General features: G+C 38.7%; 1 protein-coding gene across 17 annotated transcripts in view; it reads left to right on the top strand.

Annotated features, from left to right (window-relative positions):
* The window catches only part of map2 (microtubule-associated protein 2), a 288,679-nt gene that overhangs the window by 240,728 nt on the left and 26,596 nt on the right, over nt 1-21,355 (top strand). For 15 of the 17 annotated variants that reach the window (XM_073046811.1, XM_073046804.1, XM_073046820.1 and 12 more), the window contains 4 exons: nt 6,557-6,631; nt 9,049-9,285; nt 15,126-15,371; nt 16,975-21,249. In XM_073046811.1, the coding sequence (XP_072902912.1) occupies nt 6,557-6,631; nt 9,049-9,285; nt 15,126-15,371; nt 16,975-21,249 (4,833 nt within the window). The remainder of the gene's footprint in view (nt 1-6,556; nt 6,632-9,048; nt 9,286-15,125; nt 15,372-16,974; nt 21,250-21,355) is intronic. The other 2 variants (XM_073046818.1, XM_073046819.1) reach the window with 2 other exon arrangements.

Raw genomic sequence — 21,355 nt, 5'->3', positions numbered from 1 at the left:
ATCTTATAAACCTCTATCGGATCTCCCCTCAGCCTCCAAAGCTCCAGAGAAAACAGCTCAAGTTTGTCCAGCCTCTCGTTATAGCACGTGCCCTCTAATCCAGGCAGTATTCTGGTAAACATGAGGAAATCTGCAGATGCTGGAAATTCAAACAACAACACACACAAAATGCTGGTAGAACACAGCAGGCCAGGCAGCATCTATAGGGAGAAGCGCTGTCGACGTTTCGGGCCAAGACCCTTCGTCAGGACTAACCGAAAGGAAAGATAGTAAGAGATTTGAAAGTAGTGGGGGGAGGGGGAGATGCAAAATGATAGGAGAAGACCGGAGAGGGTGGGATGAAGCTAAAAGCTGGAAGGGTGATTGGCGAAAGTGATACAGGGCTGGAGAAGGGAAAGGATCATGGGATGGGAGGCCTCAGGAGAAAGAAAGGAGGTGGGGGAAGCACCAGAGGGAGATGGAGAACAGGCAAACAACTAAATATGTCAGGGATGGGGTAAGAAGGGGAGGAGGGGCATTAACAGAAGTTAGAGAAGTCAATGTTCATGCCATCAGGTTGGAGGCTACCCAGCCGGTATATAAGGTGTTGTTCCTCCAACCTGAGTTTGGATTCATTTTGACAATAGAGGAGGCCATGGATAGACATATCAGAATGGGAATGACACAGAAAGAAGTACACCCAAGCAGTACTAGAGGACAGGATTGAATTCAAGCTGGGCAGCACTATTGATCAGAGTTCAAAGTAAATTTAAATCAAAGTACATATTTGTCACCATATACAACCCTGAAATTCATTTTCTTATGGGCATTTGCAGTAGCTACAAGAAGCACAATAGAATTAATGAAAGACTGTCCCAATAGGATGGAAAACAATCAATGTGAAAAAAAAATCTGTGCAAATACAAAATGATACCAAAAAAACAACAACAATAATAATAATAATAATAATAATAATAATAATAATAAATAAGCATTAAATATTGGGGGAAAAAGTTGTAAAGTCCTTGAAAGATTGTGGGGACAGTTTGGTGATGGGGCAAATGAAGTTAACCCCTCTGGTTCAAGAGCCTAATGGTTGAGAAGTTATAACTGTTCCTGAACCACTACAGAGAAACCAAGGGATGCGTTGACAGGGAAGGATGAAGATAGGCACATAAAGGCACAAGCAGAGTTTTGGTGTTTGAGTTTTGATTTTTTTGATTCCTGCAAAGAAAGATAAGAGTGTCGACATCCAAGGGCTTGATGGCTGATAAAAGTGAGAGTTGGAGAAGGGGCATAGGACTGACATAAAGTTAAAACTAAAAGATCGGGTGTGGAAGAAAATAGTTTAAGAATGTAACATATCAAAGAGCCCAAAGCACACTGTTACCAGTCAAAGGAACATATGCAAATAAAAATGAAGCAGTCTGTACTTACAGAAGACTTTACAATAGCCATGGTGGAGGAGAAACTTGTCAGGGTGTGACATGAGATAAAAATAGGTGAAGAGCATTTGTAGAAATGCTTTCAGTATTTATGTGCTAAGATAAAGGGGTAGAACAAAAGTAATGCAGGATTACACACGTTAGAAATACAGAAAATGCTGAAAACTTACAGCAGTTCAGGCAGTATCTATGGAAGGAAAAACATTTAACATTTTAGGCTGAGGACCTTTCATTAGGACTGAGCAAGAGAGAATGCAAGGCACTAGGTGGCAGAGAAGGTCGGAAAGAGCATCGGTGGGATTTTTTTTAGCATTTTCTGGTTTTATTTTAGATTTTTAGCATCTGCAGTTTTTTTCTTGAATTTCTGATTTTCAAATGGTAGATACCTGTTTAAAAGTGGAGAATGTTAAACTTGATAACTTCAGATCAGCTAGTTTTATGTTACATTTCCAACTAATAATAATGCAAGAGAAGAATTAAATTTTACAAAACTAAGAGTGACCTCATGGAGAGTCAACATAGATTTAATACAAATATTGCACTTTATCATTTACATGCAACATGGTACATGTGACAATAATTTATGCTGTCTTTGACTTCCCTTGTTTGCCTCGTCCTCTTTTGGAGTGCTGCATCTTCTTTGGGGTGAAATGATCCTGTGTCTTCTGAGTTTCTCACAGAAACTCCTGCCATTGCTACTCTGGTCAACCCTGCCGGGGTCCTCTTCCAATCAACTTTGGTCAGCTCCTCTCTCATGCCTCCATAGTCATCTTTATTGGTACTGGTTTATTATTGCAACATGTACCAAGATACAGTGAAAAGCTTGTCTTGCATACTCTTTATACAGATCAAATCAATCTGCAATGTATTGAGCTAGAACAAGGTAAAACAATAACAATGTGGAATAAAATATAAAAACGTCGGAATCAAGTGCAGTGCCTTTGTGATAAAGTGCAATATTTGTATTAATGGTAAGACTCTTGGCAGTGTGGAGGATCAGAGAGATCTTGGAGTTTATGGCCATAGATCTCTGAAAGCTGCTACGCAGGTTGACAATTTTATTAAGAAGGCGTATGGTGTGTTGGCATTCATTATCTGTGGGATATGTTCATGAGCCATGAGGTAATGTTACAGCTATACTAGACCTTGGTTAGACCCCACTTGGAGTACTGTGTTCAGTTGTGGTCACCTCACTACAGGAAGGATGTGGATACTATAGACGGAATGCGGAGGAGATTTACAAAGATATTGCCTGGATTGGAGAGCGTGCCTTAAAAGAAAAGATTGAGTGAACTTGGCCTTTTCTCTTTGGAGCGATGGAGAATAAGAGGTAACCTGATAGGGGTATATAAGATAATGAGAGGCATAGATCATGTGGATACACAGAGGCTTTTTCACGGGCTGAAATGGCTAACACGAGGAGCCATAGTTTTAAGGTGCTTGGAAGTAAGTATTGAGGGGATGTCGGGGGTAAGGTTTTCACACAGAGAGTGGTGGATGTGTGGAATGCACTGCCGGTGATGGTGCTGGAGGTGAGTACAACAGGGTCTTTTAAGAGACTCTTAGATATGTGGGGCTTATTAAAATAGAGGGCTATGCAGTGGGGTAATTCTAGGCCATTTTCTAGAGTAGGTTACATTGTCGTCACAACATTGTGGGCTGGAGGGTCTGTAAAGTGCTGTAGATTTCTATGTTCTATGTAGTCAGGGCAAAATATATTTGACTGCCTTGCGTGAGATTTTTGAAGAGGTATCAGTGTTTATATAAAGATTGTTTGAACTGTTATATGGACTTTCAGCAGCAATTGATAAAGGCATCATATTATGTTTTTTTTAAAACAAAACTGAAGCCCAAGAATAGAACTGCAGTAGCAACATTGAATCAAAAGCTGGCAAATGGGAGGCAAGAAGACTGTTGTAGTGAATGATTAGCTGTCTGTATTGCAGACTGGAATGAGGTAAATCAAGCCTATTCAAAAGATTAGTTCAAAATTCTTGCTTTTGTTTTCAACTTGGACATGGTACGGGGCACATTTTGAAAATTTGCAAGTCGCATAAACCTTGGAAGTGTAAACACCAGTGACGAAGCTAATAGATCTCATGAATGCTGAAAGGCTGTTTAAGTGGGTGTTTATGAGGAAAATGAAACTTAATTCAGAAACATAAGGAGCAGTATGTTTGGTTGAAAGATTACGCAGAGGCGTTATGTGTTATATAGTACCATTTTAAAGTAGATGCAAATAGCAGAACATTGGGAGTGTTCCTCCAAAAAGCTTTGGATGTAGGAGGATAGCTTAACAAGTCTATTAATGAAACATATGGGATCTGGGTTTATAAATAGCAGCATGGAGTACAAAATCAGGAAGCTGTATTCATCCCATATAAAGCATGAGCTCAGCCCCAGCTGGAATGCTGTGGATAATATCTGGGCACTCCACTTTAGGAAGGATGTAAAAATTGTGGAGAGAGAGCAAAACATATTTACATGATTGGTTCCAAGGGAAGTGGATTGTAGGGATGGACTGGATGGTTCTTAAAGCAGACAATGTAACAGAGGATTTGCTAGTGGTGTGTAAGATTACAAAGGGTTTGGAAAATTAAATAAAGAGAAAATCTTTTGAGTTGGGTTTATCATCAGATGAGTGCTCATCCTTAAAATTTTTAGTTGCAAACTTCATGGTGACACAAATTGTTGGTGTCAAATAAATATTTGTTAGTAAACAAATAGACAAGACTCTTGATTCAATTTCAAAAATAGACTTAATTCATGATAAAAAAATATATACAAATTGTGAAACAGTGATAAAAGTTTTATATTCACATCTGTTACATTCAGTATGTAAACTTTCAAAGAAAACAAGTACATAGGACTATTGCCTCTCACATGGTGCCCTGAGGTTGATACCCATTTCATAGTTCGAGAGGTTTCCCCATCCATTTGTGCCCCTCTATGTGTGCTAGCTGAAGGAACCTATACTTTTAGCCCTGCCCGCAAAATCTTAGTATTGTCTGCAATGAGTTTCAGTGCATCCTTCAGCATATAACCCTGCAGCCTGGACTGTGTTGGTCTGCGGCATTCCCTTACAGACATCTTGCTGTCCTAGAAGACCAGCAAGTGTTTTTGCAGACCAAAGGGCATCCTTCACTGAGTTGGTGACCTTCCAGCAACACTTGATGCCTGTCTTGGTGTCTGTCCCTAGGAACAGCCCATAGATCAGACATTCCTCTGATATGCAGCTTCTGAGGATGAATTTGGACACTTCTTCAGTCAGGGTCGAGAGGGTGTGGAATGAGCTGCCAGCACAAGTGGTGCATGTGAGCTTGATTTCAACATTTAAGTGAAATTTGAATAGCTACATGGATGGTAGGAGTATAGAGGGCAATGGTTCTGGTGCAGGTTGATGGGAGTAGACAGTTTAAAACATTTGGCATGGACTAGATGGGCCAAAGGGCCTGTTTCTGTGCTGTCCTTTTCTATGACTCTATCCTTCTCCTCACATTGATTAGCCAGAGAGGAATATCACTGTACTTTACTTGTGATACAAGGAGGTACCCCCAACTTCTTGACCTCACTGATTGAGAAGTTGCCACCCTGCAGTATAATCCCCAAGCTGAACGCACGATAATCATTTCCCACCCCTCGACTGTATAGACAATTCCTGGGACCACCATCACAAACACCTCTGGTAGTTGCAAAGGTATGGTAGCCCGCATTCCTATAGAAAAGTCACATCCACTGTGATCCTGGTGAGGTTTTGCAAAGCATTAACACATATTTATCTATGGGTTCCCCTCCACTTTGTCTCCTCTGTTTTGATGCTTTCTCTGCCTACATTGTCAGTTTCCTACATTCATCCTCTGAAAAGGAAAGGTTGCTGTCCTCTGTCTCTCACATTGCCCCTTTCTTTCCATTACTATTACTCTCAGAAGCCTGTTGTCTCTTGGGTGGTGTTTTCTGAGACTTCTTTTCACCATCTGTCATGCCCTTATTGTCCCACTGTCATCTTCTGATGGAGATGGCCTGCCTCCCCAAGGGGTTGCAACTTGTGCTTTCTCTGCAGTGCTTGGGATGGTGGTCTTCCTGCACGTAGTTCCTGCAAATGACTGCGGAACTATTGCGTTCAGGTTTGTTGCAGTTATGACACTGTCTGGGTTGTCTTGTACCCACAATTCTCTCCACTAACAAGCACTGAAGTAGGTTGGACGTTAGCTTCTATTGCATCCACTCTTGATCTTCATCAAGCACTTGCTTACTAGTCAAGACCCTAAACGGGTCCTTGATGTCCAGACAGCTTCCTGCTCCCTCATTGTAACAAGCCACAAAGGTGAGGACATCCATGATAGGCGCATGAAGGGTTAAACATACACTGTTATCTCACACTCATTCTGATTGGAGATGGTGAACAGTGGCTGTGTCTTCAGCAGTAACACCAGAACCTTGTTCCTCTTCTCTCAAACGTCCTGTAGCACATTCTGCCATCACACTGGATACTTGAAGGTAATGTGTAATTCCCATTATTTGGGACGTCCTGGAGGCAGTGGATGTCCTTCATCATGAACACAGCACTTTAGCAGAGACCTTCTTGATGAAGAGATCACTGGTAAAGGGGTTCCCTCAATGAGGTCCTTCACTGCCACCCTGATGATGTTCTGAATCCCCTGGACTCCTCTTGAGCCACTCATTGCTGCAGCCATCCTCATGGAGTAGGTTAATTATAACAAGTTTAGTTGCTGGAAGGCCGCATTAGATTGGTTTCCCAATCAGCCTTGGGATCCACCCATGTCTGCTGGTTTAGCTCTCATCAAGCAGCCAAGAGTCACCATTGACTTCCTTCATCTTCAATATTTCACTCACAAATCCACTTTGTAAATCAGCCTTCTGTCCTGGGACATCAGTCCTAATGATCCCTGAAAAAGTCCTACCAAGTAAAACAGGAAGATAATAGCAGTATTAGTCCCATCCCTTCAGCCAGCAAAAGCATCAGCAGGTTTGAGTGATCTGAAACCTCTCTTCACATTTGTTTTAGCCAAGTTCCTTCATGAGAAATAACAGAAATAGTGTATTTTGGATTATTGTATTACTGAGTTTCTATTGAATTATTGCATTGTATTTTGTTTTGTTTTAACGTGTAGTTGAAGATTTAACCAATTTGCCGCCTTCCCCACCACCATCTCCAGCATCAGAACATTTTGCTGCAGCTGAGAAAGGTATGAAAATAGTTTTCCTTATCTCTGTTGAAATTCATAACTTTTCTTCATATACAAATGTTTGTGGGGATGAATGTGTATAAATTGTTGATTAGAAGAAATTCTAATCCAGTTTTAAAATATATGTATGGCTTTGTTTAATTACTGAACTGTTTTCAATGCTTCCTTGTCTTCATGAAGTGTCTGGATGTTGTGTGAAGACTGTACAGATTGTGGGTGCTTGAACAACAGTGGATGAAACTGGCCATGCAGTAATTGTAAATTATGGCACATACAAGACAGAATGATACTTCAATTCTAACAATTATTTTCAAAGCTGTCTGACCTACAGATACTGGTTTTTTTAAAGTTATATTTCAGCAAACACGTATAAAATAAAGAAATTATAAAGTATAATGCAGATTCTTTAGTTATATTTTGTAGATTTGTTCAGTGATTCCAGTTGCATTATAAGGAATGTTTAATCAGGTGAAGTGGCAGTTGTGCACGTTGCAACTTTTGTTCTTAGTTAGTGGTAGGGGAAAGGAAGATGTAATACAAATTATTTCCGGTCTGTTTAAAGTTACTTCCCGTCCAGAAATCCAGATGATTTCTTTTGTTGTATCTTCATTCTGCAGGTTTCCCCTTCTTTACTGGAAAATTGTTTAATGTAAACTGGGATTGGTAAAAACGGCAGAACAGTTGGAGTGATATTTCAGACCATCTATGTCTGATTTTGCATTTGTCAACCATGCTGTTAGATCCATTCAGCATTGAAAATGAGAAGTCAGCAATTACAGTGGAGTTCTGTGACAAATTGTGCACTTACACAGGAGGCTTACTTCTGAGACAAAAATGACTGAAGGCTTGAACGAATCAGCAGCTGATCAGCATATGTGGAGAAAACTGGCAAATTAAAATTTCAGATGTTGGTCCTTAACACATGCATCCATGTTCTTTCAATCTGACCCCCGTCACAATGTCATTGCTCCTAGGTTCCAGCAAGTCCCACATTTTTATGTCCAGGTTGTGCTAGAAACTACTCGATCTGAATATACCATTTTGCTAGTAATTGAAGTTCTAAATTTGGCTTAATTGGCTCCTGCACCTGTCCTTGAGAAAAGCAATGCACATAAAGATGTGGAGATTGCTATGGAGTGTCTTCTCTTCTGATATCCACTGTCTGTTTTAAAGGATCTTGCCATCCAGCAACAATTGATGGAAACCAATCACATTCTCACTATTAATTAATATTAATTTTTTTTATGGTAAGAGTGTTTGCTAGCCATTCTTAGACTGAGTTAACCATTAAAATCATGGTGGTTAAATTACTAAATTTTTATTCAAATTTCAAGACCTTTGATCTGAAGAAATGACTGTAAATTCCACTGTGAGAGCTGAGGAACTTTTAAAGTTTTATTTTATTTAGCAGTATGGCACAATTCAGTCCCTTCTGGGCCACTGGGCCTGTGCTGCCAATCCATGTGACCAATTAATCTACTAACCCCTTCTACTTGGAACATGAGAGGAAACTAGAGCACCCGAAGGAAATCCACACTGTCACAGGGAGAACGTACAGATAGCTTTGAGTAGAAATTGAACCTGTGTCGTGGCATTGTCATAGTACACTAACCCCTACACTACTGTGCTGCCCTCAATTCAAGTGCTAAATATATTTAGAATTTAAAAATGTAACTAATCTCAGTAACTGTAGAAGTGTAAGTACAATATTTTTATAAATTCTTGTCCGATTAAGGAAAGGAAATCAGGCATCCATTTCTATCCTTATGTGCATTTGGACTCTCTTGATATGACTGATTCTTAATTGCCAATTCATTTCAGCAGCAATTAGGGATGGGCAAGTGTGGCCGTTGTTAGCCAAGTCCATGATCCCTAGATGAATCAAAAAAAATTAACCCTGTACAATAAAGAGAGATTTGGTCATAATGAGAATAATCTTGAACTAGTTAAAATTCCTATTATATCATCAGTATCATCTGATTTCACTGGACACCAGTGTAAGGACAGATTATCATCAACAGCAATGTCATATTTGACTGTGCATAAACGTACTCAAGAAGATTTTGGTATTTCCACAGGGTAATCAGATGAATGTAAAAACAGGGACAAAATATCTGTTACAACAAAATAGAAGTAAATTGTGTCTAACTGAAACTAAAACATTGCACCTTACTAAGACAATACAGAGAAGGAATATCATTTAAATATAGGTTGAAGTGAGTTGAGCATTTCTCAAAAAATTTCTAATATATTTATTTTCTAATAATTATACAGTGTGGGCAGCAGAACAAGTATATTTATTTTGAGACACCATATGCTTCCAGGCCAGTTTCATCACACTGAGTAGCTGAATTTTTCTTTTGCTTTGTACATGTGTCTGTCTGTCAAATTATCACTGTGTCTATTTATACATTTAGTGATTGAGGTTCAGCAAAAACCTCTCCAAAGGTGCTCAAGCTATCAGCCTTCTGCCACTCAGGAGAAGCACAAGCTCCTAGCCCCTTCCATTTCTGTTTCTGCTCATGATGAAGAGCCTTACAATTCTGATGAGGAGTACTATGAGCATCCTTTATTCAGTTCCCAATGGACTGTCGCTTGTACACCCCCCAGTGCCACAGTACTACAGGCAAATGAGTTGTGTAGTCAGGACAAAGGTGAACCCAAGCATGGTTCCTTGTATCTTATTCCCCTCTTTCCATTGCTCTGTCTTGCATGTATTCATCAGTCCAATTGTTTTACCCACATGGAAGTGAAAGTCCCTTGTGCAAATATAACATAATGTCTAAAGACAAAATTACTAGTTTTTCCTGAAAGTAGGTGGAAAAGATCTGTAAATATGAAAGTTGTGGTATAAGAACATAAAATATAGAATTGCACCAGAAAGAAATTCACATTTTGCACATAAAGAAATCTAGAATTTTTTTTCTGGGAAGTTTATTGTGTAAAATCTGAAATAGGTGTAGAAATAGATGTAAATGTACATCAAGGTTTTTATCTTAGCATCAGGTGGCATCTTGTTAATGTGAAAAGTAAAGTTGTGAAGGCTTCCAGTTATGTGCTTGATCACTCATTGCCTCATATTTAACCCTACCAGTTATTATAACGGCTAGAAACATCCCTGGCTAGTGAGTTCAGAAGCAGCAAACCTTGGTCTAAACATCAAGGCAAAGTGGAGGCTGTCTATTTAAAATAAACCAGAATGTCCACTTTGTAAAAGCTGCAAATCAGATTTAAAAGAAAAAATATATATTTTTGCAAAATATTGTTATTGGATCTTAATTTCTGTAAATTTGCTATCTGTAAGTAAATGGACAAATTCAATTTTTCAGAAAAATGCTTTTGTCCATATAATTGATACATGCAGGTTTTGCAAAATCTCATGTACTTAAAAAAAATTATGCATGAAGGAATGAACCAAAGATGAGAATTGCTAAGGAGCAACCGAGTAATCCTCAGGCAACACCATGACCAATCCCCATATATTGCTCTTCTATTTACCTGTTATGGAATTTCTTCTCATCTCAAAGTTATCCTCAGCAGTATCATTCAAAAGTACGGCTGCAGTTTTTATTTGCTTGCTGTCCTTACGAGCTCCATCTTATTACCTTCTTCTAACATTTTTTAAATGTCTAAATTTTCAAATATTCAGCATTAGATGACCATGAATTTCACTGAACAATTATGAAAATGAGCCAACTGTCTTTGGATCCCATTGTTAAAATCTCTTTCCTCAGCATCAACTCTTCTTTTCCCGAGAAGCCTCCTGAACTGCAACCAGTTTGATTGCAATTTTGGTGTCATGTTTTGACTTTGAGCTTTGTTTCACATATCTGTACAATCACTAAGATGTCTGATGCCATCTCTGTAACACTGCCCTTACCGTCATACCTCAGTGTAACCGTTACTCAGACTGTTAATCAAAAGATGCAGGTGCACACCTAGCTAGCCTCTGTATTTTCAACTTCTGTATTGTGGCAATCATTCAAAACTCTCTCACCTGTGTTCTAACTTTTCACAAATTCTATCCACCCGTGACTAATGTTAGCTCCAGGTTAAATAATCAGTTGATTTTAAACTCTATCATTTTTTTTCCCATATCCTTTCATTGTCTCCACTGCTAATCAATTTCTTGCAGCCTTTATAGATATCTTGAGAATGTTGTTTTTCATTTCTGATCTTTTATTCACCCTTTTGCTCATGTTTTGAGTTGCCAGATTTTTAATTTCAGTTTTACCACCCCCCCAAAGCCTTTCTTCCTCTTTTAAGGATCCCCCTTTAACCTATATCCTCTGTGTTGTGTTTTGATATACATCATTTTCTGATGATGCATAGGTAAAGGCACTTTCAGTCATTTCACACCACAGGCACTTTTTGGAAGTTGTTAAAAGTATCAGTATATTATTGTATCAAAATTGTTGTCAACAGGTGGAAATAATTCCAATTGTCTAAACAGTGTGATATCCCTCATCTTAGTGGGCAAATAAAAAGTGTCAATCACTTACCAATAATTTGAACTATTTAAATAAGAAATATGAGTGGTACAGGATTTTGCATCGTACCTTGATTATGTCTGAGAAGGCGTTGTGCATTTCAAGTCCCATTAGGTCAAAAGCAACGTGGCTATTAATAAAATTCCACGCATGGTTTGAATTTTTGGGACTTCCTACATTGGGTAAAACAGTGCTTGAATTATTAATTCAGTGCACTTCACATTTTTTTTTGTTTTTATTCACAATGTCTTTCACCTGTTATTGTACTAAATCTATGAGTGCTCACTCCACATAGCTTTCATTTCTGGCATGCCTGTTTTACATTCACTTCAGTAGTGATGCAAATCACTGAAACACTTTCAGCTCTTGGCCGGTGACACTACTGTATTTGCAGCGTTGAACTTCTTTGCATACTATGATACCAAAGGAATTGTCAACTGTGGACTAAATCATTATGAAATCGGAAATTCCATTTTGAATGTATGCTTATGATCTTTTGATGGTGAAAAGCAGTGCTGTTAAAACTATTTGCTGCAGTTGCAAATCCCTCATCACAGTTCTTGTATAAATGTGATACACTTTAATAAGATAAAAAATTACGTTAGTAAATCTGAAGATACTGATGTGTCCTTGATAACAAAAATCATACTTTCAGGACCCCCATGACTTTCCAGATCTCCCTCATTTAGTTCTAGTCTATTTGCACAACATTAAAAACAAATCATCATTTAAAGTAACCTAATTCACAGTCACAAATCATTGCTTGTTTCAGGCATGTAGCAAGATAAGTGTAACCTCTATAAGGCCCTGTGTACTACTTTATACTCTGGCCACTTGTCAGCTTGGTTACAGGAGAGATTTTGTTCCTATGCACTAGCATACTGGGAAATTTTCATGTGCAATTCAAGATACAGTTTCCATTTGTGAAAGCTGACTAATTGCTTAAAAATCTAGATACATGTATCATATTCATGCTTTGGTACCATTGATGATGGGATGATAATTTTGTTACTGCAATATATAAAATCTTTTCTCCAGTTGTGTGAAGCATGATCTTTTATTATTTTATCCTACTCTATGTGCAAAAAGTCAGTGAAATCACCAAATAGCATTAGAAGCTTGCCCGTTATCTGTCAATACTGTAATTTAGAATTGGAGTCCTTTATGTTTAATGAAAATTAATCATTTCATTGAATTTCACATCAATAATCTAATTAGGAGTAGATGAATTGGCAGGAATGCCAAGTTTAAGAACCAAATGATATCTCTGGATGACTTAGATTGTGATCAAAAGTTGTATTTAATTTTTCTCAACCATTGACGCAAATTTAAATTAATATGCATCTCAAAATTAATTTTTATGGAAGTGCTGTCATTAAATCACGTAATTTTAAATTTTAAAGCCCAGGAAGAACCCTTTAGACTTTTTAATCTAGTGCCAGTTCAGTTAGATCTGTTCCCCACCTCTTTCTTCATAATCCTACAATTTTGCTCTTAAAATCATATTCCCTTTTCAAAATTACAGCTGAATAATCTTAGTCTTTTACTGCCAGTGTATTTGCTGATTTTTTAAAAAAAATCTCATTGCATACAAAGAACTTGTCTCCCTTGCTCTTTTGTAAGTATTGACAAATTATTTCTCAAAATGGTATATCATCTGTTTAGGTCAGAATCTACAGCAACACACACAGGTGCCAAAATCCTTTTACTTTATCATTTCTACCTTCCCTTCCAAGACAAAACAATATTATAAAAAATGGGGTTGGTTAGAATGTTTTTCAAAATGATAATAGCAAAGTGAGGAACCTTCACTATTTTGTGTCACCTCATCGTCCTTGATGCACCGTGCTTCAGCCTGGTTTTCATTGATATATAGTTTGAATAGTTACCATCCGGGATCAACATTGGAGGACCCCATCGTTTTTTGAAACTTTTTTGTCCTTAGCTTTGCATGCTTTAATTCTGAGCAAAGCAAAAACAATGAATGTGAGATTTAAAACAGAAGTTGTCAATCTGAAATAAGAAAATAGTTTACAGGAAATGAAAAATTGCCTAATTAGATTCTGAAACTGCCCATCATCTAATCAGAGTACTTGTACTGTTCAAGTGTTCTTTCAAGAGTTCCCCATCCTTGTTCTGAAAATGATAATTGGCTTGCAATGTACTTCAGCATTTATTTTCATTTGACTACAGTAATTAATGTTAACTGAGGTTATTGAGGTCAAATTCATTAATATTATCTTTTATAAAAATTGCCTATTTCATGCTATGTGACATTGAAGCTTACATTAAAAATCTGTGCCAAAGACTGTAATAGATTATAAATATGTCCCGATTTTACAGAAAATATTTGAAATGGTGACTTGGTACAGGAATCTGGAGCAAAATCCAGACTGCTGGAGAAACACAATGGGTCAAGGAACGTCTAGTGGGGCGAGTAGGGGGAATTGTCAATGTTTCAGGTTGAGAGCCTGCATCAGGACTGAGAGTGGGCAGGGAAGATCAATGGCATAAAGAGGAGAGACAGAGGAGTGTGACACCAGTGACAGGTAAACCAAAGAGGGGTGAAAAATGAAGGACAAAAAGAGCTTAGATGCTGAGGGGGTAGAGTTAGGAGGCAGGTGCATGCGTGATAAATGGAAGTAGACAAGGAGAAAAGGGATTTTTGTATCTCCTTTGGCTGCAGATGAAGTACTGGATAATTGGAGGGGGGCCTATGATGCACCTTGCATTAAGAAGGGCTCTAAGAACAAGCTAGGGGACTAACATCAGTGATGGGTAAGTTACTGGAAGGGATTTTGAGGGACAGTATCTTATCTGCATTTGGAAATGCATGGATTAGGGAGAGTCAACATGACTTTGTATGTGAAAAATGCTATCCAAGAGTATTGATGAGGTCAGAGGGTAGACAATGTACACATGGACTTCACCAAGGCTTTTGACGAAACATCATAGGTAGAGGATCCCAAGGGTGTGATTAGTTAGATATAGAGTTGGCTTGGTGGAAGGAATCAGAGGGTGTTCGTGGATGCTTATTTTCAGTTTGTTGGCCTGTGCATAATTATGTGCCACTGTTTAAGTGCAAGATACCCTGGAAGTGAATGATTTAGATGAGAATGTGGATTTGTGGATTTTGTCAGGTGGGAATGAGGAAGGTTATCTCAGGCTTCGACAAGTACTGAATCAACCGGTAAAGTGGACAAAGGAATGGCAGGTGTAATTTAACTTAGACAAATGTGAAGTGTTGCATTTTGGAAAGTTAAACCAGGGCAGGACTTGCACAGGACTAATATAGTAAATGACAGGATCCTGTGGAGTTCTGTAGAATGGAGAGACCAATGGGTACAAGTATATAGTTCTCTGAAAGCAATTATACAATAGCCAAGGTGATGAAGAAGGATTTTTGTACACTTACTTTCAATCAGGGCACTGAGTACAAAATTGGGACATCATGTTACTGCTGTGTAGGATGTTAGTGAGACCATATTCGGAATATTATGTATACTTCGGGTCATGATATTATTATGAGCAGTTGGGGACTGGTACAATTACAATGTTTTAAAAGACATTTGAACAGAAACACAGATAGGAAAGGTTTAGAACAGGGGTTCCCAAACATTTTTATGCTATGAATTCGAGGGTCTGCAGACCCCAGGTTGGGTTTAGAGGGATATGGGTCAAATATAGGAAAGGTGAATGAGTTGTGCCAAAGGGCCTGTATCTCTTCTCTGTGACTCTGACTTATGAAACGCAAGTGAACATATTGACCTGTAACTGTTTTAGTAACATATATATAAATTTAAGTACTCACTTCAAGGTCACCTCAGAATTCATACCAAAGAATAGCCTTTGAAATGTTTGTAGGGAGACTATGCCAACACTATCAATTCTAACCTTATGCTTAATTTATGCAAAGCAGAGCTGAAAGTGTCCCATTAAACCTGTTACATTATTACATCTGTGTTGTCTGTTGTCCTGACATGTCCACTTCTTCCTTTGAGTAGAAGTTGTTGAGAGTCCAACATCTGATGAAGAGGAACCAGCTGTAGCTCATGAGCAAGAGCATGTTCAGGAGCCTTGGTCTGCTGAGCACTTAGTGCAAGCAGAAGCTGTGGCCTTACCCTGGGAAACCAAATGTGTGGAGGTCACATCATCAAGTGAAGACAATGTACCAGCTGAAATTCCCAATGGAAAGGGCATGACTCATAGAGAGATTGGGTCCATGGAAGAAATGCCACCTTCTCGTGAAGGTGTGTCTTCCTGTTGACTTCCAGATAATGACAAATGCCTTTTGAGAATCTTCTTATTAACAAGCTTTTGTTTATTGTTGGTAGTTGTTGCTTGAAGGATAGCTTAAAGTGCTTTGGCTGATCTGATGCTGGCTATGGGAGCAACAATAATTTCCCACCACTGTTGTTGACGCTCAAGTTATTTTGTTTTCATGCTTGGCAATTGAGTTGATTTTTTTTAATTGCGCATGAGGCTTTCCATTGCCTAAATGTTTGCCAGTTACATTGCCGATAGGTTATCACATTATTTTAAAGCTGATTCACCTGCTTTCTGATTATTAGGCTTTTCAGTGATTAAGTTGCATTTTTGTATTTTCAATGTACATCAGGGGTTATTTTAAAATAGACTGTTTTGTTCATATTTCAGTGCTGACATCTTGCATTTATTGTTTTATTCAGGCTATGGCAAATGCTATCATCTCTTTCAGTTTTCAGTGTTGGGCAAATAAAATGGTGTGTGTGTGAAATTAATTTTCAATTCAAATACCCAGGTTTTGACATGATTTTGTCAAAAGCTCACCATGCAAAACACGTACACAATGTTGTGCCCATTAAAATAGTAATAAACAATCACAGCAGTATATGCCTTCCAGTAGCAACCCCCTCCATAGACTCCAAATCCCAGCTCTCCCCTCTATTCCCAGCTTCCATGAAGATGCAAATATGAAGGTTACTCACCATAAGGAAGAGATACATCAAACTTTACCACCAATACTCCACTTCCCATATTTTGTTCATGTCCCATCCCTCCTCTCTTTAACCCTACGTACCCCAATTAACATCCCACAGCACATATTCTACATTTTCATGGAGGGATCAAATAACTTATCCATCAAGAATCAGCATGATGAGTCTACATTCACAGCTTCAACACGTGTGGGGAGACAGAAATTATAAAACACCCAAAGTGAAATTGGAGATGGACGTATATTGTGCATAACAGAGGGAAGCAAGTGATCACAAAGACCATGAAGAGAATTTAGTCAAACTTAAGGGTAACAAGAATAGTAAGTGTGACAGTTTAGAATGAAGAAATGGAAGACAAATGAGAAAATAATAAGCAGAACTTAATTGCATATAGTATAGTATATTATGTCAATTTCTGTAAAAATGCAGGGAGAAAGATAAAAATACCAAAGAATATATATTTATTCTTTGAGTAAATTATGGAATATCAACTAATATATCCTTGGAAGCTTTGGCAAACTATAATGTAAATAAATTTAGAAATTCATGTTTTGGAAAATACCATTTATTTTGTACAATCTTTTCAGAGATAGTTCCACATTAATGCACTCATAGAATGTAGCTTATGTTAGATTTCTTTATAACTGCAGTTCTGAGAATCAGTCACAGTTTAAGTGTTAAATACAATTAAGGTCCAACAATGTAACAAAACTCTTCACCAGCCCTAAATATTCCGCTATAGATCTCAGCAGATTTGTACAATGAAACTGTATTCCACACATATGCCTTTTGAGCAGGGGAAGATACATGGATTGCTTTTGCAAATCATTGAATTAATTCTATGCATGCAACCAAACTACTTTAGATTTGCTTTCAGCCACGAAGATGGACAAGCTGCCAACAGGTGGAGAATCCTCTGTTGCTAGTGGGGGAAGACCAACGTTGCATGAAGTATCAATGGCAGAGTTGAAAGAGAAGACTGTTGAGCATACTGAACAACAAATGTCTGACTTGTTGCCTTCTTCCACATTGGGTAAAGATAGTGAAGCTCTCAGCGGAACTCCAGTGGAAATCTCCGAGGTACAGAATTCATTTCCAACTACTATTTTGCAAACTCAGCCTCTAGCTCCATCTGTCAAGAGTGAACCATATCCAGAAGAGTTGGTTGCATCTAATATTGAGACTCTAACTAGCCATTATGAAAGATCATTGCAATTCAGCACCTATGAAGATGAGTGCACTTCTGTGGTGGCAGCAGAGAACGTCGTCACCCAAGTCCAACCAAGCTCTGTCCAGATAACAGATGAAACAAGAAAACCACTGCCCATTTCACCGGAAATAACATCCAGCAAATCAGATCTAGATGAAAGTAAATTACTTTCACCTAGTCCTAATGTCAAGGATTTATCTGAAATATCCAGTGCAGAAATTACAGAAGCTGGTGGTTGTTTGAAAGAAAAAGACATTTCTGCAAATGTCGTAACTGATAAGGAGAGTGCAGCAGCTTCCCGAGAAGAGCCATTTGCTGTTACTGAAGGCAAAGATGTGTTGTCTCAGCAAAAAATACCAGCAGATACCATTGCAACTACTGTTTATACCACTAAAGAGGATCAGCAGGTTCCTCAGGAAAAGCCAGGAATTCCTGAGGAATTGCATGTAGAACAAACACTTACAGATGCTGATAGTGCAGTTACAGATGATGCTATAACTTCAGAAGCTAAAAGGAAAGAAATGCTAGATACAATAAAACTGGTCGAACATATAGGTGATGTCTTTTCAATGCCAGAAGATAGATCAGAATGTGTTGAATATAACTCCATAAGAAGTGCAGAAAACATAGAGGATTCAATGGGGAAACCATCAGTTGAAGAGAAAAAAAGTGCAATAGAATTATTACCAACTGAGTCTTCTAAGCATGTGCCTGAGCAGTTAACTGCCAATCTTACAATTAAGGAAATGGATAAAGCTGATCAAAAAGTCGAAGTCTGGCAATTAACTGATGTTACACCTGCTCAATCCTATGTGGAAGAAGCTAATCAAATTGCAGCCTATAGCACACATCCTGGCACAGGTGATGCAGCTGATAGTATAAGTAATGGTTCAGTGCTTGAGATGATTAAGTTAGACCCATGTACTATTGAGCAAAGCAGAGAGAAGATTAATGATATGTCCACAAAAATTGAAGAAGAAAGCACTCAACAGGTAATTTCCAAAGAAAAGAAGTCTGAACCGCTGGTGCCCCCACCCACTGATTCAGATGTTGCTTCTGAAAGTACTACTGTAAGTTCAATTAATCCAATAGCACAAAGCAAAAAGTCTGATGCTGCTAATGTGAATTTAAAAGATGGGACAGTGGTGGATCAGCCAGAAATATCTAAGTATTTTGAAACATTTGTTTCAAAAGATGATGGGGTAAAAGTGACCAAACAGCCTGAAGATGGTTATTATGAAATGACCATTACAGAGGAGAGCAGTTCAAGACTATCTCATGCAGTGCAGCAGAGCGCTGAGGCCCTAAGTGATAAAGCAAAAGTAGATGAGAACAGAGCTGAAAATAATATTCCGGCAGAAAGCATTCAGTACAGCACATTTGCACACTCACCTCTCCCTGTTGACCAGACCAAGCCCACTGCAGAAAATGAACTTAATTTTCCTGCTCCTCAAAACCGTGAAGACATGGAAATTTCTCAACATCCTGATTCAAGTGGTGATGTGAACATATCTGAAGGACTACAGAAGCTAGTGCTGAATCTCCCAACAACCTTTTTAGACTCAATATCACTTGAGGTGGAAGCAGAGAGCCAAGGTCCCCCAGAATCTTTGTCACCACTGGCATCTGACATTCTCGCCTGTACCAGGGGAATAAGCTTGGATGAGACAGCAGACATTTTTCCCGCCCCGACACCTGCCGAGGAGAAGCAGATTTGTTTTCCTGTTGAAGTGGATAAAAGCAAAAGTGTTTCCACGTGCGAAGAGAAGTCAGCAAATGAAAACGTGTGTTTAGACCAGCAGTATGCTTTCTCCCATACTTTGAAGCATGATTACAAAAATGACAGTGTTGTGGTCCCTGACTTGCCAGAAATGTTAGATTTAGGAGTTAGTAGAAGCAGACTGAGCTTTGAAGGCAGTGAAACTGGGATGACCCGAAGAGCATCGATGCCTGCAGAGTCTGTTTCTGGCTCGGAGGCTTTGAGTGAAAGCATCAAGTTAATCATTAAAAACGTTGGCCAGCCAGAGGAAATGGGCTATTGTGTGTTTGAATACTCTGCTCCCTTACCTACTCCTGAGGAGGTCAAAAGTCCTTTGGAAGATGGAAGCATTTTCCTCCACAAAATCCGCACAGCTTCTCAAACTATTGATGAGGAAAGTATTAGGAGGCAGATAGATGCAAATAAGCATAAAGAGGATTCACATTTTAGGATTGCCACCCTGTCTGAAGACAGTGAGTTAAAATTAATGCCCACTTTGGAAGGGCAATCAGAAGTTAGGAATGAAGAATCAATTTCAATAGATATTCCAGTCCAGCTTGCTAAAATAGAACCTGGACCTGTTTGTTTATCTGATATCCCTGAAGCAAAAGAACTTGATCAACATAAGGCTATTGATATTTCTGAAACTGCAGTAGACACTTCTCTAAATAAATCTCTGGATTATTTACCAACTGAGTTCACAGAACCAGAAGCATCTCTGAAGCTAGAGTCTGTGGATCAAAAGCTGCCGAAGAAGGATGTTCCTGTTAAAGAAACAGCTCAACCTAAGAAAACTTTGGGTAATGAGACCAAGACCATGACCAACAGAGTTACCGTAACAGTTTTAGAAATGGAGTCATTAAGGTTTGGCAAAAGTATTTCTGTACAGGAACCAGCTCAAACTAAGAAAGTATTTGAAGATAAGCCAAGACCTATTTTGCCCAGGCAGGACACTGTGCTGGATGTTGACATAGAAATGGAGGCAGATCACATGTTTTGCGAGAAAACTGCTTCCTTTGAAGAAGTTGTTCAACCTGTCAATGTCTTTGAAGATGGCCATAAGCCTGGTTTGCCCTCTGAGTTTGCTGGACCAGAAACTGTTCAGTATAAAAAGACTGAAGACGATGCTTTCATTCGAGAAACACCTGAACCTCAAGAACTTGTGGAAAGTAAGGCCATTTCACATAGTGAGGCTACCTTAACTGAGGTGTGTGTGAAAAATGACACTGTTGATCACAAAATACCTGAGCAATCTGACTCTGTACAAAAAGCCACTTCACCTGAGAAAATTATGTTCGATGTCTCTAAGCCTGATCTGCCAAGTGATACTAATGCCGTTGATATAGGTGGAAAAATGGAACAAGTTGATCAAATGTCCGAGAAAATTGGATCTCCATCTGAATTGGCTCCGACTGCTAAAATTAGAGAGGATGACACAGAGCCTGGTTTGCCTCCTGTCATTAGTGCACAGAAAGATGATTTGGAAGCTGTGCATGATGACGACAAAATAGTGAAGAAGCCTGTCCTTGCACAAGAACTCATTCAAGCCGAGAGAACCATGGAACTAGAAACTGAACACACTTTGTCCGGTGATGTTGTTGAACCTGCAGTTGCTCAGCCTGAGAAAAGCACAGAGGATGAAACTAGGACCACACCTAGTGAAGTTACTGTGGGAGAAGTTTCAAAAGCAGAGACATCTGATTATAGTATCTCTGCTCCTCTACAAGATTCGGCTTTAGCTGAGAAATCTAGCAATGAAGAAAATAAGGCTAATTTGTTGATTGAGGTTACAGTGCCAGAAATAGTTTTGCAAATGGACCCTGCCGACTATGAAGTATCTGAAAATATTATTCCTGTGGAAGGAACTGAAGAGAGAGGAATTGTGGAATCTGTTGTTACAGTAGAAGATGATATTATTACAGTTGTTCAAACGACGTTAGAAAGAGGAGAGGACGTGGGCCACAGCGTGAGATTTGCCATAGCTGATGGCGAGGATATTGATGACGTTTTTACATGCAGTGAACAAACCCATTTAACAGAAGAACAAACTCATAAGCCTCCTGTACAGACTGCTGAAATTGTGCTTATCCCAGAGAAGATACAGATCCCAACAGACTTGAAAGAAGATGAGAGTATTGATGAATCGGTAATGGACACTGACAGCTACTGGATGGATACACAAGGTGCCTGTAAAGCCTTACTAGCTATCATCCATCACAAGATAGTAAATTCTCTTTATTATATATAATTTAATTATGCCGTTTAAAGTGTATCCTGTAATTTTTAAAA

The sequence above is a fragment of the Hemitrygon akajei genome, chromosome 5, assembly GCF_048418815.1.
Source record: "Hemitrygon akajei chromosome 5, sHemAka1.3, whole genome shotgun sequence".
NCBI classification, from domain to species: Eukaryota; Metazoa; Chordata; class Chondrichthyes; order Myliobatiformes; family Dasyatidae; genus Hemitrygon; species Hemitrygon akajei.
Note: the sequence above shows the minus strand (reverse complement) of the source record. Positions and strands in the feature narration are given on the sequence as shown.